The following is a 22010-nucleotide window of genomic DNA, read 5'->3' as shown; positions in this document are numbered from 1 at the left end:
GATACCTGCAGGAATAAGGCTATTGTAGTGGGTTACAGTTGGGTACAGTAGGTTTTTAGTGGATTTTGGAGGGTTCACCATACAATATAAGGAGGTAATGGTGAGATTTTTATCTGGGATTGTCACGGATTCTAGGATGGTGAGCCCTTGGACTGCATGCAGGGCTATAGCAGACAAGTCCTCTGGAATGGCCAAGGGCATACTGGGCAACAAAGCAGAGGCAGGACATAAGCTGGATCCAGACAAAACAAAGAAGCAAAGCAAAGGGCAAGAGCTGAACCCAGACAGGAACCCTGCAGGACACAGGAGAAAACTACTTCAGACACAGTAAGACAAGGCACAAAACACAGCAAACAAAACAGTGCAAACTAAATACAAGGCAGGAACTGAGCTTGGCTGTAGCAGGGACCAGGAATGGAGATTGACTGTTGCAGGAACCAGGAAAGAAAGGCAAAACTGGAACCCACACATAACAGAGTCCAAGCGCATGGGCCGCAAGGCCAAATTAGAACCCAAACAAACAGAAAGAAGAAAATACTAACCAAATAGTGCACGCTGCACAAACCACAGCCACAAACAAAAAGCCCAAAGATCCTACACACAGGCACAAATGGTTACTGAAGGGTAAAAGACAACCCCATGCATAGAAATATCTCACACTGTGCCTGAAAGCACTGTCAGATAAAAGAGTAACCCACATAGGCTTACATAGTAGAATCAACACATAAAAGGTTAAACGGAAACCACACAGAGAGGCAGCTCAGGGCTGTGCTGGAAACCACAGCTATACAGAAGAGCAGCCCAAACAGATTCAGCAAATAAAGGTAAAAAAGAAACCACACAGAGAGGCTGCTCAGGCTGTGCTAGTACCCACAGCTAAATGGAAGAGCAGCCCAAACAGACACAAACAGAAACCACACAGAGAGACAGCTCAGGGCTGTGCTAGAAACCATAGCTAAATAAAAGAGTAGCTCACTCAGACTCAAACAGAAACAACACAGAGAGACAACTCAAGGCTGTGCTAGGAAGCATAGCTAAATGGAAGAGAATCCCACTCAGACTCAGCAAGTCAAGGGTAAAAGGGAAACCACACAGACAGGACTCAAACAGAAACCACACAGAGAGACAGCTCAGGGCTGTGCTAGAAGCCACAGCTAAACGGAAGAGCAGTTCACTCAGACTCAAACAGAAACCAAAGAGAGAGGTAGCTCAGGGCTATTTTGGAAGCCACAGCTAAATGAAGGAGCAGCCCACTCATACTCACACAGAGCGGCAGCTCAGGGTTGTGCTAGAAGCCACAGCTAAACGGAAGAGCAGCCCATGCAGACTCAAAGAGAGAGGTAGCTCAGGGCTGTGCTAGAAGCCACAGCTAAACAAAAGAGCAGCCCACTCAAACTCACACAGAGAGGCAGCTCATGCTTGTGCTAGAAGCCACAGCTAAACGGAAGAGCAGCCCAATCAAACATAAACCAAATGGAGAGGCAGCTCAGTGCTGTGCTAGAAGCCACAGCTAAATGGAAGAGCAGCCCAAACAGCAACCACACAGAGAAACATCTCACAGCTGAGCTCAAAGCACAGCTAAATGGAGGAGCAAGTTCTCACAGACTCAAACAGCAAATACAGAATGTAAAGGGTTAAAGACTAACCACACAGAGGAACAGCTCACAGCTGAGCTAAAAAGCATAGCTAAATTGAGGAGCCAGTTCTCACAAACTCAAACAGCAGATTCAAAAGGTAAAGGGTTAAAGGCAAACCTCCACACAAAAGTAAAGCTTCAGGAACACGGTTTAGAAGCAAGGCTTACAGGTACATGACTTCAGAGGCAAGCCACATAGGAACAAAGATTCAAAGACAAGACTCACAGGAACAAAGGTAGACAGGAATCAAGCCATGAAAGGAATAAAGCCAAGCAGGAAATGGATGAAGACAGGGAACACAAAGATAAGGTTAAGAGACCTGTTGCAAAAGCAAAGCATGAAAGTTTCATGGTGCTTTACAAAGGACTTTACTGATAATGTCACAGCTAGGAACGAGATTTGGTTGCAGGAACACCAGAGTGAGGCTTGGTTTCAGGAACACCAGAGCGAGGCATGGATGCAAGGGAAACGTGCAGCAGAAGCAGCCATGCAGGAAAAATGAAGACCAGAGACATTACAGAGCCAGATTACTGGAAAAAAAAGTAAATCTGGATGCAGGGCATGGCCACAGCCATGACAGGGACCTTTTATATGATGTCCACTGCAGTGTCTTCTAAGGTGTCCCACTGTTCTTCTGGGATGTTTATATGGCCATTCTACTAAGAATGATGGTCCCCATACATCTCAATGGCTTGTTTTTGTGTGTTTTCACATGGACATTTTTTTTCAGAAATGATCCAAAACGATAGATGCAAATAGCCATTTTCAAAACAAAAAGATAGTTGTTTTTCTAGTTCAAAAATCGTAATGCTCACCACTTGATTTTTGGACATTTTCAGCAATGCCGGCGATGGTCTTGACTACGGCCCACAATCCCCCGGATGTCCAAAGTGCAAAAGGGTCTCCTGGCACGGGTGCCAAATCGACACCAGAGATGCTGACAAGCCACGCTGTGCTAATGGCGGGTGTGAATGGAGGAGATGGTGTCCCTGAGGAAGAACGTGGGGCATTAGGAGGACATTCAGAATTGGCAACACTCCTGGAAACTGATTTCTCAAGTAAATCTCATTTGCCTAAGAAACCTCAAACAATCACGTTGGACAATATATGGGAGGCACTTGTGGGGTTAGAAGCCTCTTTTACACAAAAATTTTCCTACTTTAACCAGAAATTTAACTCTGACTCTGCAAAAATAACTGAAATGGAAAAAAAATTAATGTCTTTCGGTAAAGAGAATGAAGCCAATGTTATTATAATACAAAACTGTCAACAGGTACAAGTAAACTTAATTAAAGAAAATCTTTATCTACAAAACAGAATAGAAATTCTAGAAAATTACCAACATTCCAATGCCCTCAGACTGATAAACTTTCCAAAGCAAGTTGCCATCTCACCATTGATAACTTTTAATTAAACAATATTTAACTGAGGTTCTAAAAATTCAGGAAAAATCACATCCTCCTATCTCAAAGATTTTCTATATAGAACCTTTTTGGAAGAAAGAACTAGAACAAGGAGAGAAAGTGGTATCTCCAATAGAAACTTTGAATTTAAATCTGACTCAAATTATTGAAGGAGATAATGTGGGATTGACAACAGCAACACTTAAGGTAATCTTTATATTGCAGCCAGACAGAGATTGGATACTTAAGCAATTTTTCCTACATAAAGGACAAGATTTCCTGAGTTGTAAAATTAGGATGTATCCTGATGTCTCAAGAGCTACATAAAGGAAAAGACAAGAATTTCTGAAACTGAGGCCGAAGGCACTCCAGTTCGGTGCACTATATTGGCTAAACTTCCCCTGCAAGTGTGTAATACAACTAAATTCTATTAAATATGTATTTTTTGAGGCGAAACAGCTTAATAATTTTTTAGATGCCAAGCTGAAAGACTCACTGCCCCCAACATCAAGGACTATAATAACATCAACTCCGTAATTAAGTCACCCGGTTTGCTCCTATTAGCTGCCTTATTTTAGAATTAAAAATTTGGTTCTAATTCAAATTATTTTGTTTGCCTTAATTATTGTGTATGCCCCCAATATAGTGGACTAAAGATGAGTAAAATAGTCTTGTAGTGTTACTTTCATGTTAATTTTATAACATTTTTTTTTCATTTTCCTGTAATATGTATTGACTATAATCATCTTTCTCTGGATTCAAGATATGATGCTTGATGTAATAAAAAATTCAATAAATAAATAAAAAAAAAAGATTGAGAAAAGTCAGTATCAAGAAAATAAAGTGTAGTGAAGCAACCGGCAATAAGAGAAAAGAAAAGAAAAACTGTAGAGTTAGAATGTTGTGCGTGCCGGCAAAATGCTGGGTGGAATAAGTAAAAGTACCTGGTAGGTGGCCAGTGGGAACACCGGACAGCAGGAGCAGAGGCCCTGAGTGGATCAGGGTGGACTTGGGAGTCACTTCAGAAAATTCTGGAAAGAATAGGCAGATGTGCTGCAAGACCTCCTTAGCACATGGTACCACCCAAAACATGCCCAGACCACACCCCTTTGTTGTTGGGATATACTTAGGTTTTGAAATCCCATACCCCAGCTTTGTAAAAATGGGCCTTGTAGGAGTGACAGTTTGGGGATTTCCAAAACATGAAATGTGCTTCTAAACAGTGGCATAGCCAGACAGCTAATTTTGGGTGGGCCTGAGCACAAAGTGGGTGGGCACAAAATTTTCATTCTTCCCCCCTCTCCCCCAGCACTTCCCAATTCAAAATATAAATACTTTAGCAGATGAGGATCCCCAATCTCTGTCATCTGAAGGCCTCCAGTAAAGATGGCCAGAATTCCTCTCCACCAAGCCCAGTAGGCAGCAGCAATTCCTCGAGCCACTGATGCCAGCACCTCATACATGCTTAGTTGTCAGTGGCTCCAGGATGCTGCCCCCATCTGCCAAGCTCAGTAGAAGAAGGCATCTTTGGCCAGCTTCAGAAGAGAACCCAGCTAGTAGGGCTTGGGAATCCCCACTAGCTACAGCAAGGGTCAGGGCTGCCGTTAGCCATGCTGGTGACCAGGGCAGAAAATAAAGCCTCTCCCCCAATTCCCTCTCCTCGCCAATCTCCTCATCTGTCGTTAAAGTCACACTGACAGACCCTCACCAATTACAGAACAAGGATCACAAATTAGAAATAAAGATATATAGACAAAATTGAACTGGGAACCTCAGCATGTACTGCAACACTGGAGAAAAAAACCCCAAAACAAAACAAAAGCGCATTTCCTTTTCTACTTAAAACAATAAAAAGAAATCCGCTATGCACATTTCCCAAAGTTAACATATTCCATTTAAAACATTCAAAGTAAAATGATTTTCCTACCTTTATTGTCTGGACATTTTATTTTTCCATCATGTTGGTTCCAATTTCTCTTTCTTGCTTTCCTGTCTGTCGTCTGCTAATTCTTCAAGCAGTTGTCCATTTGTCTTTTATCTCCTGTCGTTTCATTTCCTCACTACACCTACCTCTGAAATATTGATCCTTCCATTTTAGCTCTTTCCTTTCTTTCTTTTCTGCCTCTGTACACTCAAATTTCATCCTCTTTCTAAATCTTTTCCTTCTTTTTACTTTTCAGATATCTATCACATTTCCATCTCCTTTCACCCACTAGCTCTCCCATTCCCCATCTCTCTCCTTCTCAGCCTTTCATTCCCTTCCATCTTCAATCTACACGCTATTATCATATTTCTACCCCCTGTGATCACTATTCTCTCATTTTTTCCTTGCCATCTCCACTCCCTGGGCCTCTCCCCATGCTTTCCACCATTCCCAGTGTCTCCCTCCCTCCCTCCACCCTTCCAGCCCAGCATCTGTTCCCTCTTTCTACCCTCCTCACCCTCGTAGCCTGATATTTGCCTATCCCTTTTACCTCCCAACACCAGCATCTTCCTGTCCCATCTCTCTCCCCTCCCCCATTTTCCAGCATTTTCCCCCTTTCTCTTCCCTACCACCCATGTCTATCTTCTCTCCCTGGATCTATCTTCCCTCTTTCTCCCCTCCCCCGCTTGTGCATCTCTCCTTTCCTCTCCTCGTCTCCACCTTCATGTCCAATTTTTCTCCCTCTCCCTGCCTTGAGCCCCTGGTTTGACATCTCTCTCTACCCCCCCCCCCCCCCCACCAACCACCATCTCTCCATCCTTCCTTTCCCTCACCTCAATGCCATGTTCAACATTTTCCCTCCCTTACACTTCCATGTCCAACACGTTTTTTTCTCTCATGCCCTTTCCCTCCCTCTCCCCATCCCACCCATATCCAACAATTCTCCCTCTTTCCCCTTGCAGCATCTCTCCATCCCTCCCCCACCTAGCTCTACCCTGTTTCACTCCCTCATCCCAACAGTAGTCCTGTCTCTCCCCAACGACCCCCCCATCACACACACACACACACACACACACACCAACCAACCAACCACCCGCTGACACGCTGACTGCAGCCTTTCTTTCCCTTGGTCTTGCTGTCGGCTTTCTCCATCCCGGAGGTCTGGGAGGGTCTGGGCATCGGATCGGTGTTGGACCTTGACTCCTCCTTCGGTCTCATCGGTCTCGACTGGGGCTGACCTGGGCATCGCGTGGCTGCGGGGCCTGCAGTATCTGACTCCTGTGCTTGCTTCCTTTTTCACGCCGCTGGCATGGGCAACGGAGAGGCAAGAGGTGGGCAGTGCAAGGTGTGAGGCGCGAGGTGTGGAGCGGCGGGAGCAGCGAGATCAACGGGAGGCTGTGCGCCACGGCACTGCGCAGCCATGTGGCAGCTATTCTTCCTTCCTCCACTCCGCTCCACTGCATGGCAGAGTTGTTAGTTCTTCTGCTGCTTATCTCAGTGGATCCGCGCACTGCCAGGGCTGTCTGCTGCTGCGACTGCTTCCTCTGCGCTGGCCCGAAGAGGCATGGCCAGTGCAGAGGAAGCAGTCACAGCAGCAGACAGCCCTAGCAGCGCACGGATCCGCTGCAGATAAGCAGCAGAACTAACAACTCTGCCAGAAGATGATGACAACCGGTGCAGCTTTGTTGTAGACTGCGGCGCTGCCTGAAGGGGAGGGAGGGCCCAAGGGAAAGAAGGCCTGCAGCGTGCACCGTTGCTGGGTGGGCCTGAGCCCAAAGTGGGTGGGCCCAGGCCCACCCGTGGCTACGCCCCTGCTTCTAAAATAAGTGCCATTAATGTGTTAAATTGATGTCTCCTAGGCTTTGTAATCCACTGTGAATTATTTTGAGATAAAGTGGAATAGAAAAGTGAAATTAAATTAAATGGGACAATAGAGTTATTATATATTCTATTTCTGTATTACATTGTGTTCTCTGGATACTGTGTATAAAATTGTATTTGTATGGATTATTTTTTTTAATATAAATTTGAACTCCTGGGCTGATTAGTGAGAATGTAAAACTGAAATAAATATGAAATAGACAAAAGTTTTTACATCAGATCAGTTCATTAACTTATAAATGTAGTTTTTTTTTTAATGAAGATATTTTATTTAGAAATTTAATGAACATTAAAAGTCTATGATAACAATATAAAATCTGTAAAGTATCATTATTATACAAGCATAAAGTCATATGTCAAAAGATTATACAAATGAATTTGCTACCAATTATGAGTTGTTACATAACATTTGTCTAAACTCAACCATGTTTTAGAAACAGAAATAATATTGCTTAATTTATCTGCTAATGAATGTTCACATTTATGGATTTGTAGTATAGGAAATGGTTCTTCTAAACTGAAAGGACAATACATTCTTGAATTTTCATTTTTGGTGGCACACTATACTTCAAATCCAAAAATGTGAACTTTCATACATTTAGTAAATCTGTGAATTATTTACTGTTTACAAGAGGACCATCTTGTGAATTTTCTACAAACAGGCACTGTGTGCAAAAAATAAACATAACCCAAAGCAATGGCAAACATAGTTTTATTGCAAGTGAGCTCCCTTCTGTGAAAAAATTTAGTAAATTGGTTTCTATATTTGTTCAAGAACGTTGCAAAGCACAGATCAGGTGAGGCATCGGAGAGGTTGTTACTCGAATTTGAGGTGTAAGATCCACTTGGGTTACACCACGAGGAAGGCGGATGGTGAACTTCTGCAGAAGACTGGTAAAGAAAATGAAAAGCTCCATTTTGGCAAGAGTCTCACCCACACAGATTCTCCGACCTGGAACAAAAGGCAAAACTGATTTCAGATGTTAAAAAAACAACAACTGTGCTTTTATGATGTGCATTGCAGAGAAAAATAAAATACACGAGCAAAATCTAATCCTTCCTGTTTATTAAACTGTGCTAGTGGCTGCCACACGGCTACGCCGACAGAGCCCATTCAAAGTGAATGGGCTGTGTCAGCACTAGCGCGGCTTAGAATACAGAGGGGTAAATCATAATGCACTAAAGAGCTTTTTCTTTTTTTCATTTTGGACTGAATTCAGTAAGGGGTCTTTTAGTCTGCAGCCCCTCATTACCTCTCCACCCTCATCTCCCCTTACTTTCCCACCCGAAACCTCCGCTCACAGGACAAATCCCTCCTCTCAGCACCCTTCTCCACCACCGCCAACTCCAGGCTCTGCCCATTCTGCCTCGCCTCACCCTATGCGTGGAATCAACTTCCTGTGGCCCTACGCCAAGCCCCCTCCCTACCCATCTTCAAATCCTTGCTCAAAGCCCACCTCTTCAATGTTGCCTTCGGCACCTAACCTTAGACTGCCCCAATTTGACTGCCACTACTTGATTGTCTGTACATTTGTCCATTAGATTGTAAGCTCTTCGAGCAGGGACTGTCCTTCTATGTTATATTGTACAGCGCTGCGTAACCCTAGTAGCGCTTTAGAAATGTCAAATAGTGGTAGTAGTAGTAGTGGTAGTTAGGCACTTACGCATGCTTATCACAGCAAAAATAACCTAACAATGGACACACTAAAGTGTTCCACATTATTTTTGCCATCTGCATGTGCTAAGCATGGGTATTTATTTTTTTTTTTGGGGGGGGGGCATGTCAGGGGAAGGGATGGGTGTGGATGGCTAACCTAATAGCATGCTGATGTCACTGGCATGGTAACTGGTTAGCACATCTGTAAAGTGGGAGCCCTTAGCTCCTCATGAATAGGTGGCGGTAAGCGCGCCAGCAGTAATTTTTATTTTTGTTTGGCCATTCATTAATGCTAACATTAGCATACTATCATATGGAGGAGTGGCCTAGGGGTTAGAGCACTGGTTTTGAAATCCAGAGGTGGCCGTTTCAAATCCCACTGCTGCTTCTTCTGATCTTGGGCAAGTCACTTAACTCTCCATTGCCTCGGGTACAAACTTAGATTATGAGCTCTCCTGGGACAGAGAAATATCCAGTGTACCTGAATATAACTCACCTTGAGCTGCTACTGAAAAAGGTGTGAGCAAAAATCCAAATAAATAAACATTCAGGAAATAGAAAAAAAAGCCCTTTTTTTTGGTCATGGTAGAAATGGGCTCAGTGCATGGGAAGGGCTATGCCTATTTCTTAACACAGCTTAGCAAAAGAGTCTCTAAGATTTTTCTCTCTGTCTATGGGATAAAAAAAACATTGTTTAATTGCATACTATAAGTGTGTGAATTCTCTTTATATGTTCATGAGGATTTCTGATCCAGTACTATTTATTTACTGTGGAATTCCCAGCAGCAAACATTTATGAATTTTATTAAATTATTATATACATCCACTGTTATGGTCTTAAAGAAACCAAACAGATGATCAATGTGGAATAATGATTTAGATAAATAATAACTGGGGATAATCGGGTTAATACCAAGTTTTCTTTGTTTGCTGTTGTTTAAATTGATCTCCTTGTCTTGTTTCACTCTCCCTATTTATTCTGTGGTCTAAAAAAGAGAAAGATTGTATAAAATCCATTTATCTTGTTGAGATTGTTTTCTTCTAATATTGTTTTAATGTACAATCATCTCTGTTTTACTGTTTTGCAAGTGACCCTTGTAAAATGAAAAAATTATAAATAAATGATTTAAAAAATATTATATACATCAATATTTGCTAATTAATTATTCTGATAAATTATGTACTTGCATTCTCCAAATGTAATTGTCAAATAAGGGCATGGTTTAAAAATCAATACTTGATTTTGTGAAAATACCCAAAATGATTCCAGTCATACTGCCTGCTAGATTAATCTTCCCAGATATCCTGCAATGTGGATATAGTAAGGTCTCAGAAAAATTATTTGGTACAACGAGAATTGGGAAATATTTCTGGTCAAATCATATATTTCAGTGAATTTATAAGTGAACATAAGTTGGCATAATCTCTACCTGGTAAAAAGTCAAACATGACATTTTTCTGTACATTTTATTTTTAATGCATATTTACAATTTGTTTGCTGATTTTAACATATTAAAAATAATAAAACCGTGAATATGACATGTGCAAATTTTTGGATACTGTTTCATTTGAATCATTACTATTTGTTTTGTTAAAGTTGCTAATAAGGTCCAGACATTTATGACTCACTAGTCTTTCATTATTCAACTAAAGACCATTTCACAGTGAATCAAATACTATGGCCCTTCTAACTTCTCAGCCTGTGATTGTTGTTCATTCTCCTTTCAATAACACAGAGTTCATCTCAGCAGTTGGCTGAACATTTTTGAAAATGAAGGCAAAACACTTTTAGAAAGCAGGGAAAGCTATAAAATAAATCTCAACAGTAAGAACACTGTTAAGAAATTGAAGTTAGACTGGTCTGTTAAAGTCAAGGCATAATCCTAAAGACTAAGAAAAAGTCTGACCAAACTGCCTGAAAACTGATCTACAAACAAAATCGGCGTAGTTGTCCACAGTTCCACAGAATAGCGTTTTTTAATACCACAATGGTGCATATGAGGGAGTTTTCAAAAGTCCTTATCTAAAATATGGAAAGCAACATAAGAATATACCGGATCAGACCAGCAGTCCATCCAGTCCATTATCCTGTCTCAAACAATGCCCAACCCAGGTCTCAAGAGCCCAGCAGAATCCCAGAAAGCAACAAGATTCCACACTTCCCACCCCCAGGCCTACCTTAATAATGGTCTATGGCAGTGATTCCTGAACCTGTCCTGGGGATCCAGCCAGTCAGGTTTTCAGGCTGTCCACAATGAATATTCCTGATAGAGGTTTGCAAGCTCTGCTTCCACTGCAAGCAAATCTCTCTCAGGCATATTCATTGTAGATATTCAGAAAACCTGACTGGCTGGGGAGCCTCTATAGACTTCGTCAATTCTGAAATTTGTCCATATTTTTTTTTAAACATGGATGCATTAACTGCTTTTACCACACCTTCTTGTAATGAGTTCCAGAGCTTAACCATGTGTTGAATGAAAAAATATATTTTTGTATTTGTTTTAAATGCACTACTATGTAATTTCATAGCATCTCCCCTAGCCTTTTTATTTTTATTTTTTAAAGAGTAACAATCAATTTGATTTTACCCTTTCCATTTCATTCAAGGTTTTATAGACATCTATCATATCTCTTCTCCAAGCTGAGGAGTTCGAATCTCTATAACCTTCCTCACATAAAATGAGTTCCATCCTTTTTATAATTTTGGTTGCCTCTCTTTCTCTTTTCAAATTCAGGTTTGTTTTTTGTAGACGTAGCAATGATAATTGCACATAACGGGCCAGATTCTATATATGGTGCCTAAAAAAATCAGCACTGAAAAAGTACTATTCTATAAGCTGCACTTAAAGTTAGACATGATTTATAGAATAGCGCTTATGCCTAGAAGTCATCAACTGAAACGTGGTGCAAATGTACATGCCTACATTGTTCCCATTATTCTATTAAAATACATGTTAATTTTAGGAACAACCCTGTTATGCCCATGCCACGCCCATGTCCATGCTCCCTTCTTCAGATTGTGCGTATATGCCAATTTAATCTAATTAGTGTCAATAATTGCTTATTAAAAAGCCAAATATTGGCACTAACTGGCTTATTTTTCAATGAAATTGTGCACACAAATTGGGCGTATACCCAAATTTGCAAACAGAATTTTTGGGGACTTTTATAGAATTTGGGAGAATAGGTACAATCTCACCGTGGAGTGATATGGAGGCAGTATGATAGTCTGTTTTATTCTCTAATAATAATTCCTACATTGTTTGCTTTTCTGGCTGTCATCACACATTGAACAGAAGATTTCAACATGTTGTCCGTGATTAGACCTAGATCATTTTCCTGGGTAGTAACTAGAGAATGACATGGGGACAAAGTTTATTCCTGTCCCGCCCCATTCGTGTGAGCACTGTCTCCATTCCCGCCAACTCTTTCTGATCCCATCTGCACAAGCCTCAAACAGTTATGATTTTATATTTAAATCATTTTATTAAAGTATAAAAATAAACAATATTCTGTACAATTAGTGTTTTATAAATCACAAACAATACAGAACAGAATCAACAAAACCCTCGTCTCCCCTCCCCCCTCACCAAACTGAAGAAGCCAAATTAGTACAGAATGCTACATAGAAAATTCATGCTAACAGAATACCTAGTCTCACACACACACACACACACACACACGCACACGCACACACAGGACACAAATGCCAAAAATGATAAATATATATTAAACCAAAACCCCAAGAAGTCCCACCAAAGAAATAGAAAGAGATGCATTTCCTATGTCATGCAAAAGATAAAGATCACACATGCTAGGGATGGTTTTAGGAGAATGCAACTAGGATACTTGCCCCCTGGCCAGAGAGAGCCCTAAGCCTACTGGAAGCTGAAGAAGGCATAGCCTGGTAGTGGGCTTTAGGGTCCCCTCCCACATTTCTGCCCTGGGCCCCAGCCACGTCTAACATCAGTTCTGGTAGGATACACATTTCAAATCTGACGTATTCTAATCACAAAATAGAAAATACAATTTTTTTCTACCTTTCGTTGTCTGTTTACTTTATTTTTCAAATCATGTTGGTACCAGGCTCTGATTTCTGTTTCCCTCTGTCTTCTCATTTCATTTCATTTATTACCATTTGTATACCACCCTTATCCAGAGCAGTGTACAAATTAAACTCACATATCAATAAAAACAATACAAACAGATGGTATCAAATATAATAGAAACTTCTGAGATGAGAAGGACAGTGTAGCCTCAAACAATACACTCAGATTTTCCACCACAGAAGACACTGGAATTGCAATATCAGATATTACAACCACAGATGGAGAAAGAGCACCAGAGTCAGTTTTCACCAACAAAATTTCTGCTTTATATACATTAAGAGACAGACAACTATTTAACCTCTCCCAAATTGTTTGCAACTGAGTAACCATAACAGGTGCCAGATCTGTAAACAGGGAAAAACATTTGAATGTCATGCGCATAAATGCGGTATGCCAACCCATAGGCCTTTAACAACCTACAAACAGGGGCCAAATATACATTAAACAACATCCCAGACAGAGCTGAACCCTAGGGTACTCCAGAAATCACTGTACTCAATGTAGATAAATCACCATACACCCAAACCTGCATTCTCCTGACTGTAAGATATGACGAACCAAGTCAACACAGATCCCGCAATGCCACAGGCTGCCAATCTCTGCAATAATATTTGCTGATCAAGGGTGTCAAATGCAGCCGACACATCCCAAAAACCCATAAGATAACTAACATGTTTATCCAGTCCTTGATGAAGCTCATCCAGTGTGGTTGCTATCAACTTCTCAGTACTGTTTGCACTGTGGAATCCATATTGAAATGGATCTAGACATTGTTCCTTCAATAGATGTTCCTCCAATTGCTGGTAGACCACCCGCTCAGCAATTTTGGCCAACATAGGAAATGAAACAACAAGGTGAAAATTGCTGAGTATGCTGACACCTAATGCAGGATTCTTAACTTTAGGTGTAATCGTGGAGATTTTGAAAACATCTGGCACATGCCCACTATCCAATGATTTCTTAATCATTATTAACAACACTGGTGTAACTGCTGTGGACATACTCCTCAAAACATAAGGACTAAATAAATTCATTGCTAACCCTGTTGGATGACAGGTCTTCAAATATGTTGACACCTCTCTATCTGTCACTGGAGCAAATGTACCCTAACAATTCACATTCTCTCCATCACAGTGTCACATACCGACATGTCAGGTGAAAAAGCCTTTACCATATTTAACACATTTAACTCAAACTAATCTGAAAATTCATCTGAGGACATCCTAGAGTCACTTGGAGATGGTTCTATATCTTCAGCTAGTGAACAAACAACAGAAAACAGCTCTTTAGGATGATTTAATTATTCACTAATCTGCTTCTGATAGTATGCACTCTTATCTTTAGCCACCATCACTCAATAATCCTGTAACTTTAGCATATAACTATTTGTATTATCCACATCCCTGTTTCTCCACCACTCCCACTGAGTCTGACGCAACGAATGCCATAGCTGCTGCAAGTCAGAGAAGAACCAAGGCATGGAATTACCCACAGTTTTTAACTTCACTATTTGCTCAGGTGCCACTTGATCCAAAGCTGCATTTAATGTGACATTCCAGTGATCAACCAATTCAGATGGATCTAATTCAGACACATTATGCAAATCAGGCAACCATGTTCTCTCAATGCTTGTATATCAATCATCTCTCTTACTTTCTTCACAATCACCAATTTCATCTGCTTTACATTACTAAACAATGGTAATGAAAACTGTATTAAGCAATGGTTGGTTAATGGTAATGGTACCACACTCACATCAGTCACTAAACAACAAACCTGGGGAACAAATACAAGATCCAACATATGCCCGGGTACATGTGTCACAGCCATCACAATTTGCTTAAGCCCAAGAACAGATAAAACATCAAACAACACGTGATGAAACAATTCCAGGAACCAAAGGCAAATTGAAATCCACAAAATAACTAATCTAGAGAAATGCACTGGCAATGCCACCAAAACATTCCACAACAAAGAACAATCTTGTTGCAACACAAGGGGGAGGGGGCAATATATCACACAAACTGTCAATATTTTACTCTTCATAACCAATAAATTAATCACTCCAGGACTCTCAACACATTTGGAGGGGAATTTTCGAAAGAAACATCAAAGTTGCAATTTGGACGTCTTTGCAAAATGTCCAAATCCGGGGGCGGGGAAAACCGTATTTTCAAAAAAAGATGGATGTCCATCTTTCGTTTCGAAAATACCATCAGAGACTTCCAAATCCTTAAATTTGGATGTCCTTGGATTTGGACATTTCTGACTTTCGGGATTTTCAAAACTAAAGACGTCCATGTTAAAAATGTCCAAATGCAAGCCATTTGGATGTGAGAGGAGTCAGCATTTGTAGTGCACTGGTCCTCCTGACATGCCAGGACACCAACCGAGCACCCTAGGGGGCACTGTAGTGGACTTCATAAAATGTTTCCAGGAACGTAGCTCCCTTACCTTGTGTGCTGAGCCCCCCAACCCCCCCAAACCCACTACCCACAACTGTACACCACTACCATAGCCCTTACGGATGAAGGGGGGCACCTATATATGGGTATAGTGGGTTTGTGGTGTGTTTTGGAGAGCTCGCTGTTTCCTCAACAAATGTAACAGGTAGGGTGAGTATGGGCCTGGGTCCGCCTGTCTGAAGTGCACTGCAGTACCCATTAAAATTGCTCCTGGGACCTTCATACGCTGTCATGGACCTAAGTATGACATCTGAGGCTGGCATAGAGGCTGGCACAAAATATTGTTAAAGATGTTTTTTGAGGGTGGAGGGGGTTAGTGACCACTGGGGGAGTAACAAGAGGTCATCCCCAATTCTCTCCGGTGGTCATCTGGTCATTTTGGGCACCTTTTTGTGCCTTATTCGTAAAAAATACACGTCCTGGTGAAAATGTCCAAGTGTTCATCAGGCATGTCCTTGCTTTTTTCGATTATGGGTCAAAGACGTCCAAGTGTTATGCACACCAAATTCCCGCCTTCACTACGTCTCTGACATGCCCCCTTGAAATTTGGACATCCTTGCAACGGACTGCAGTTGGAGATGTACAAAATCAGGTTTTGATTATACCGATTTGGACGTCTCTGGGAGAAGGACGTCCATCTTCCGATTTATGTCGAAAGATGAACGTCCTCTTTCAAAAATGAGCCCGATAGTCTCCAAATGTAAACATTCACAATAAATTAACAATTCCCCTCCACCTTCCCTAACATCTCAATATGCCCAAGCCCATATATAACCTGCACAATAACATGATTTCACCAAAGCAATATCAGATGTTTCAAGCCAAAACTCTGTCACAGCAAGCACAAGAAGCACATTTTGAGTCAATAGATCATGAATAAACATTGCCTTATTTCACACAGATCATGCATTTACCAAACCCATCTTCAACTAAGAGGAAGATAAACCATCCTGAGAAGTACCAAGGAGGACAGTAGTTAAATTATCCCAGCCTCTAAGAGTCTGCAAAGGTCGACGGCTTGGCAAATCCACATATCATCCATTGTGTGAAAGAAGTGATTTAATATACATACTATAACTCACTCGCCAGGGTCTACTGCCCATTTGACATTTCTTCTTTCTCCATTCTCACCATCCATCTTCCTTCTCTGTGTCCCTATCTTTTCCCATGTTTAGCATCTACCTTCTCTGTGTCCTCTATACTTCCCTGCCTATCATCTCCCCTGTATCCACTTCCTTGCTTTTATCATCACCATTCTATTTTCCTATACTCTCCCCCTGTGTTCAGCATCATTCCTCTGTGTCCCTATGCCCCCAAAGTCCAGCATCTCCCTTCTGTGTTCCTATTCTTCCCCATGTTTAGCATCTTCCCTGTGTCCATATACTCCCTCCCATGTCTGACATTACCCCTCTGTGTCCATATACCATCCGTATGCAGCATCTCGCCTTTGTGCTCCTGTCCCTATGCTCCCCTCCATGCCCATCATATCTCCTCAGTTTCTATATAGCTGCCTGTGTCCAGCTTCTCCCCTGTCTTCCTCCCCCATACCAATATGTTTCTCTCCCTCCCTCCCTCCACTGTGTGTGTTAAGTATTTCACTCCCTCTTCCTTCATAACTGTGGTTTGGTATCTCTCTTTACTTTCCCTTCCATGCTGTGCTCTTCCCCCTGCAGGTCCAGCACCTCTCTTCATTCCCTCCCTCCAGCCCCCTCATAGATGCAACACATCTCTCCCTTCCCTCCCTCCATCCTCCCATGGAACTCAATCTTCCCCCATGGGATTCCAGCACCTCTCTCCCATCCTTCATTCCCTCTAGCCCTCCCCCTATGGAACTCCAGCACCTCTTTTCTTTCCTTCCTTCCCTCCAGCCCCCCCATGGGACTTCAGCATCTCTGTCCTTTCCCGTCCTTTCCTGACCTGATATTTATTCAGTTAGTATTGGGGTGACTGAAATCAATAATGCCCAATAATAAGCTGCTCAATATTCTGTGTTGTATGGCTTTCACATATGGTGCAACAAAATAATAAAAATTTGGAGAAAAGGACCTTAGTCAAAAATCACCACAATGACCTCTAATAGTTGTCTGTTCTGGGCTGATCTGTTTCATAGATTAGATAGATAAGATAGGATAGATAAGACAGGAGAGATAGATAAGATAAGATAGGAGAGATAGATAAGATAAGAGATATAGATTGTGATAAAGTCACATCCAGGATAGTTCGGTTAAGGCAGTTTCAGTTTGAAATACAAGTCCCAGAAGGCATTGCAGGCAAGGAGCCAAGGGGTGAGATGAGGAACCCGGACTGGACTCCTAGCTGCAATAGGGGAAGACATGGGTGTAAGCTGGCAGGATGTGTAGATTGGCTGCCACTAGGGGGAAAGAGAGATAGGAAATCCTGTGTGCAGGAGCTCATCATTAGTCTAATGCTTAACTCAGCTGGTATGGGTGTGGGGGAAGCTAATGGAAGGAGAATGATTGGTTGTGAGAGCAGAAGCCAGGGATTGATTAGGCAGGTGGGAAGGAGTCCCAGGGGAGAGAGAAGCAGTTGCAGGCTGAAAACCCTTGGGTAAGAGAGGTCCTTAAAGTACTGAATCAGGCTGAAATCCCTTGGGTGTGAGGCAGTCCAAAAGGTATTGGCAGGCTGAAAATCCTTGAGTAAGGGAGGTCCCTAAAGTATTGAATTTACCAGTGAAGCTGACGCAGGGTGAAATCCCTTGGGTATGAGAAGTCCCTAAAGTATTGAACTCTTCTGAAAGTAAAGAGAGTAGAAAGTAGAAACTGCTGCTTTGTGATTTAACTGTAATGATGAACTGAAAGAACTGCTTCTATTTGGGAATTGAACTACTGCTTATTGTGCACCGGCTAAAGAGCCCAGCCTGGAGCTGACTGTGAGCCTGTATTGAATCCTGGTATGTGCTGATAGCCTACTGCTTAAAGGGGACTATTTGCCACACACTTTCAGGTTAGATTGTAAGCTCTTTGAGCAGGGACTGTCTTTCTTCTATGTTTGTGCAGCGCTGCGTACGCCTTGTCGCGCTATAGAAATGCTAAATAGTAGTAGTAGTAGTAGTAGTAGGTGGCTTATATGTACTTAAGATTGAAGGTGAATGCTGCTGTTGGAACTATGTATCAGGTCTACTAGAAACCTGCATGTAATAAAGTCCTTAAGATTGAAGTTGCTGGTGGACATTTATTTCTTGACTGGTACCGGGAGCCTGTGGCTGGAGGAGATTGTTCTATCCTTGGCTGCACTTAGAGAGGTACCTGGTTACAAGATAAGATAGATATTTGAAAGCAGCATCAGATAAGGTCACTGCAACATATCTGTAAAACTTTGGAGATCCCACCTTACATATCAAGAAGTGCTAAATCTATCTATCTATCTATCTATCTATCTATCTATCTCAGGGGCGTAGCCACGGGTGGGCCTGGGTGGGCCTAGGCCCACCCAGTTGGGGTTTAGGCCCACCCAGCAGTGGAGAGCTTCAATTTCGGCAGCGGAGGGAGCAGGCTGAGGTTCGATCCTGCTTCTGCCTCCCTCACTCCCACAGCGCTTCTCAGACGCTGCCTACCTACCGCCGCCACGATCTAGCATCTTCCTCCCGTCTCAGCACTGCAGCAGCAGAGCAGCGGTAGCAATTCATGCTGCCTCCTGCTTCGTTCTAACCTGGAAGCGTCTCCTCTGCCGCGTCCCGCCCCCATTATTACAACTTCCTGTTTCTGCTGGGGCAGGACGCAGGCGCACGGCAGAGGAGACACTGAGTGCTGAGACGGGAGGAAGATGCTAGATCGTGGCGGCGGTAGGTAGGCAGCATCTGAGAAGCGCTGTGGGAGAGAGGGAGGCAGAAGCAGGATCGGACCTCAGCCTGCTAAGGGTGGTGCTGTGCCCCATTGAAGAGATCGAGAGTTGGGGGAGGTCTCCTTAAGATAGGTGCTGCATGGGGGGGGGGGGCATGAGGTGGAGAGGGGCAAAAGAGAGAGAGAGAATTGTGGGACAGGGTAGAGAGGGGGTAAGAAAGGAAAAAATCTTGCATTGGGAGGGGAGAGGGACAAGAGAGGGAGAAATGTTGGACATAGGGGGGTAGTGGGGAAGGAGAAATGGTAAATGTTGGACTTGGGGCAGGGGGTGGTGAGGAGGAGAAGATAGATGGTGAAAAATTGGACATGATGGTGGAGGGCAGGAAGAGATGTTGGATGGGGCACAAGGGACGGGGAGAGGCAGAAATGTTGGGCATGGCAGTGGAAGGGAGGAAGAGAAGTGTTGGACCGATGGCACAAGAGAGGGAGAAATGGTAGAAAGTGGGAGAGAGGGAGATATATTGGACCTGGTGGTGAATGAGAGGGAGAGAGAAACACAGGAGCTGGAGAGGGGAGAAAGGAGGAGATGTTGGATTCAGGAGCAGAAGGGTGATAGAGAGGTGCCGGGCAGTGGGAGTGAGGGAAGAGAGAGGGAGAAATGTTGGAACATGAGGGAGAGGGCAGGGGACGGGGCAGGGGCAGGGGCAGGGGCAGAGAGATATAAGGCTGCAAGAGTGGGGTGGGGAGAAAGAGGGAGCAGATGCTGGGCTAGAAGGGTGGAGGGAAGGAAGATGGCGGAACCATGTGGGAGAGGCCAGGAGGGAGAGGAAGAGGGTGACAAGGAAATAAATAAAAAGATAGTGATTACAGAGGATAGAAATATGGTAATGAAAGGGAATGGAGGGCTGAGGAAGGAGTGAGATGGGGAAATGGAAAAGCTAGTGGGTGAGAGAAAAAAGATGAAAATCTGATAGGTAGCTGTAAACTAAAAAAGGAGGAGAACAGTGAGAGAGTGAAATTTGAGTTGACAGCAAGGCAGAAAGAAGAAAAAAGAGAGGAAAGAGCTAAAAATAAGAAGTCAATATGTCAGAAGCAGGTGTAGTGAAAGTAAAAGAAGACAAATGGACAGCAGCCGCTCGAAAGAGAATTAGAAGACGACAGACAGGAAAGCAGAAAAGAAACTGCAACCAAAATGATGGAAAAATACAATGTCCAGACCACAAAGGTAGAAAAAAGCAATGTATTTTGAATGTTTTAACTGGAATATGTTGGCTTTGGGAAATCTACATAGCAAATGTGTTTGTATCGTGTTCAGGAGAAAGGAAAGGCATTTCTGTTTTTATTTCTCCAGTGTTGAAGTACAAGCTAAGTTTAACTTTTGGGGGTTCAGAGTTCAATTTTTGTCTAAATATTGTTATTTCTGATACGTGATCCCTTGTTCTGTATTTGGTGAGGGTCTGTTGGTGTGACAGTAATGGCAGGTTGGGAAATCGGAGGGCAGGGAGGAGAGGGGATCAGTGAGGGGGCCCTAGCATGTCTAACACCAGTTCTGACCCTTGCTGTATAGCTGGTAGGGATCCTAAGCCTCCCCAGCTGAGGACTTCCTCCAAAGACGGCCAGAACTTCCTTCTACCAAGCTCTGCAGTCGGTGACAGCATGCTTGAGTCACCGACAGCTAAGCACGCATAGGGTGCTGGCATCAGTGGCTTACTGATGTTGCTGCTGCCTGCCAGGTTTGGTAAAAGGGAGTTCTGGCCACCTTGACAGAAAGTCTTCAGCTGATAGAGCTTGAGGATCCTTATTAGCTAATGTATTTATATTTTGCGGTAGGGCAGGGCAGAGAAAAAATTGTGCCCACCCACTTTGGGCTCAGGCCCATCCAAAATTGGCTGTCTGGCTACGCCACTGATCTATCTACTTAGCTTCAATAGTAGCTGTTTATGAGGATATCAACTTTAGAGCTTCTGCAGAAGTGTTTGGAATGCTAATTCCCCTGAGGCAGCAAGTTAGTGAAATGGAGACCCCTAACAGGATATAACTTGAAGATCCAAAGTTGATATCCTCATGAAGAGCTGCTTTTGCAGCTAAATGTGTACATTTTTTTTTTTACATTTCTTGATGTTTTGGACTTTACATGATGAAGCATTGATTGAAAAAAATGTGGGGGTCTTCTAAGCTTTACAACCAGTGTTTTGGGGAGCTTGATTATACCAGACTTGTAGTATATCCTATACTGCTAAAGTGTAGTGCTCAAGGTTAAAAAAAAACAACAAAAAAAACTTTTTTCCTTACAGACTTTTCTGAAGGAAAAAGTCTGTGACCTTGTGACAATCCAGCTTATGCAAACATAAGGAATATGGGCAACCTTGGATATCAACCTAGGAAGTCTGAAGCCCTAGAGTGCTGGGAAAACCCCAGAGCAGCATCAAAAGACATTCTTGTGGTTTGTTTAGCCACAACAAAAGGGCACAGACCAATTACATATTACGATGATATCAAGCCATCAAGGACATTGCTGATATCAAAATGATTTAAAAGTATATCTGTTGTGGCATAACACTGTTTCTACTTTATTTATTTATTTAATTTATATCCCACATTATCCCAATAAATCAGGTTCAATGTGGCTAACAATTTATTCTGAATAACAGTTCAAAAAAAGTAATAAAATAAATGAGGATTGCGAAATTGAGGAGTGGCCTGGTGGTTAGGGTGGTGGACTTTGGTCCTGAGGAACTGAGTTCGATTCCCAGCATAGGCAGCTCCTTGTGACTCTGGGCAAGTCACTTAATCCTCCATTGCCTGCCACATTGAGCCTGCCATGAGTGGGAAAAAGTGTGGGGTACAAATGTAACAAAAATAAAATAAATAAATTACAATATGTGATATGGAAACAAATGATAGATGCAAGAAGTAATTTATTGTCATCCATAAGTACATAAGTAATGCCATACTGGGAAAAGACCAAGGGTCCATCGAGCCCAGCTTCCTGTCCACGACAGCGGCCAGTCCAGGCCAAGGGCACCTGGCAAGCTTCCCAAACGTACAAACATTCTATACATGTTATTCCTGGAATTTTGGAGTTTTCCAAGTCCGTTTAGTAGCGGTTTATGGACTTGTCCTTTAGGAAACCG

At 42.6% G+C, this 22010-nt stretch overlaps 1 protein-coding gene across 2 annotated transcripts in view; it reads right to left on the bottom strand.

Moving 5' to 3' along the window:
* Positions 1 to 7133: 7133 nt before the first annotated feature.
* Positions 7134 to 22010, bottom strand: part of LOC115467070 (cytochrome P450 2K1-like) — a 154413-nt gene continuing 139536 nt past the window's right edge. The window contains exon 8 of one of the 2 annotated variants that reach the window (XM_030198749.1): positions 7134 to 7797. In XM_030198749.1, the coding sequence (XP_030054609.1) occupies positions 7696 to 7797 (102 nt within the window). In that variant the 3' untranslated portion in view covers positions 7134 to 7695. The remainder of the gene's footprint in view (positions 7798 to 22010) is intronic. The other variant, XM_030198748.1, reaches the window with a different exon arrangement.

This window comes from Microcaecilia unicolor, chromosome 3, assembly GCF_901765095.1.
Source record: "Microcaecilia unicolor chromosome 3, aMicUni1.1, whole genome shotgun sequence".
NCBI lineage: Eukaryota > Metazoa > Chordata > Amphibia > Gymnophiona > Siphonopidae > Microcaecilia > Microcaecilia unicolor.
Note: the sequence above shows the minus strand (reverse complement) of the source record. Positions and strands in the feature narration are given on the sequence as shown.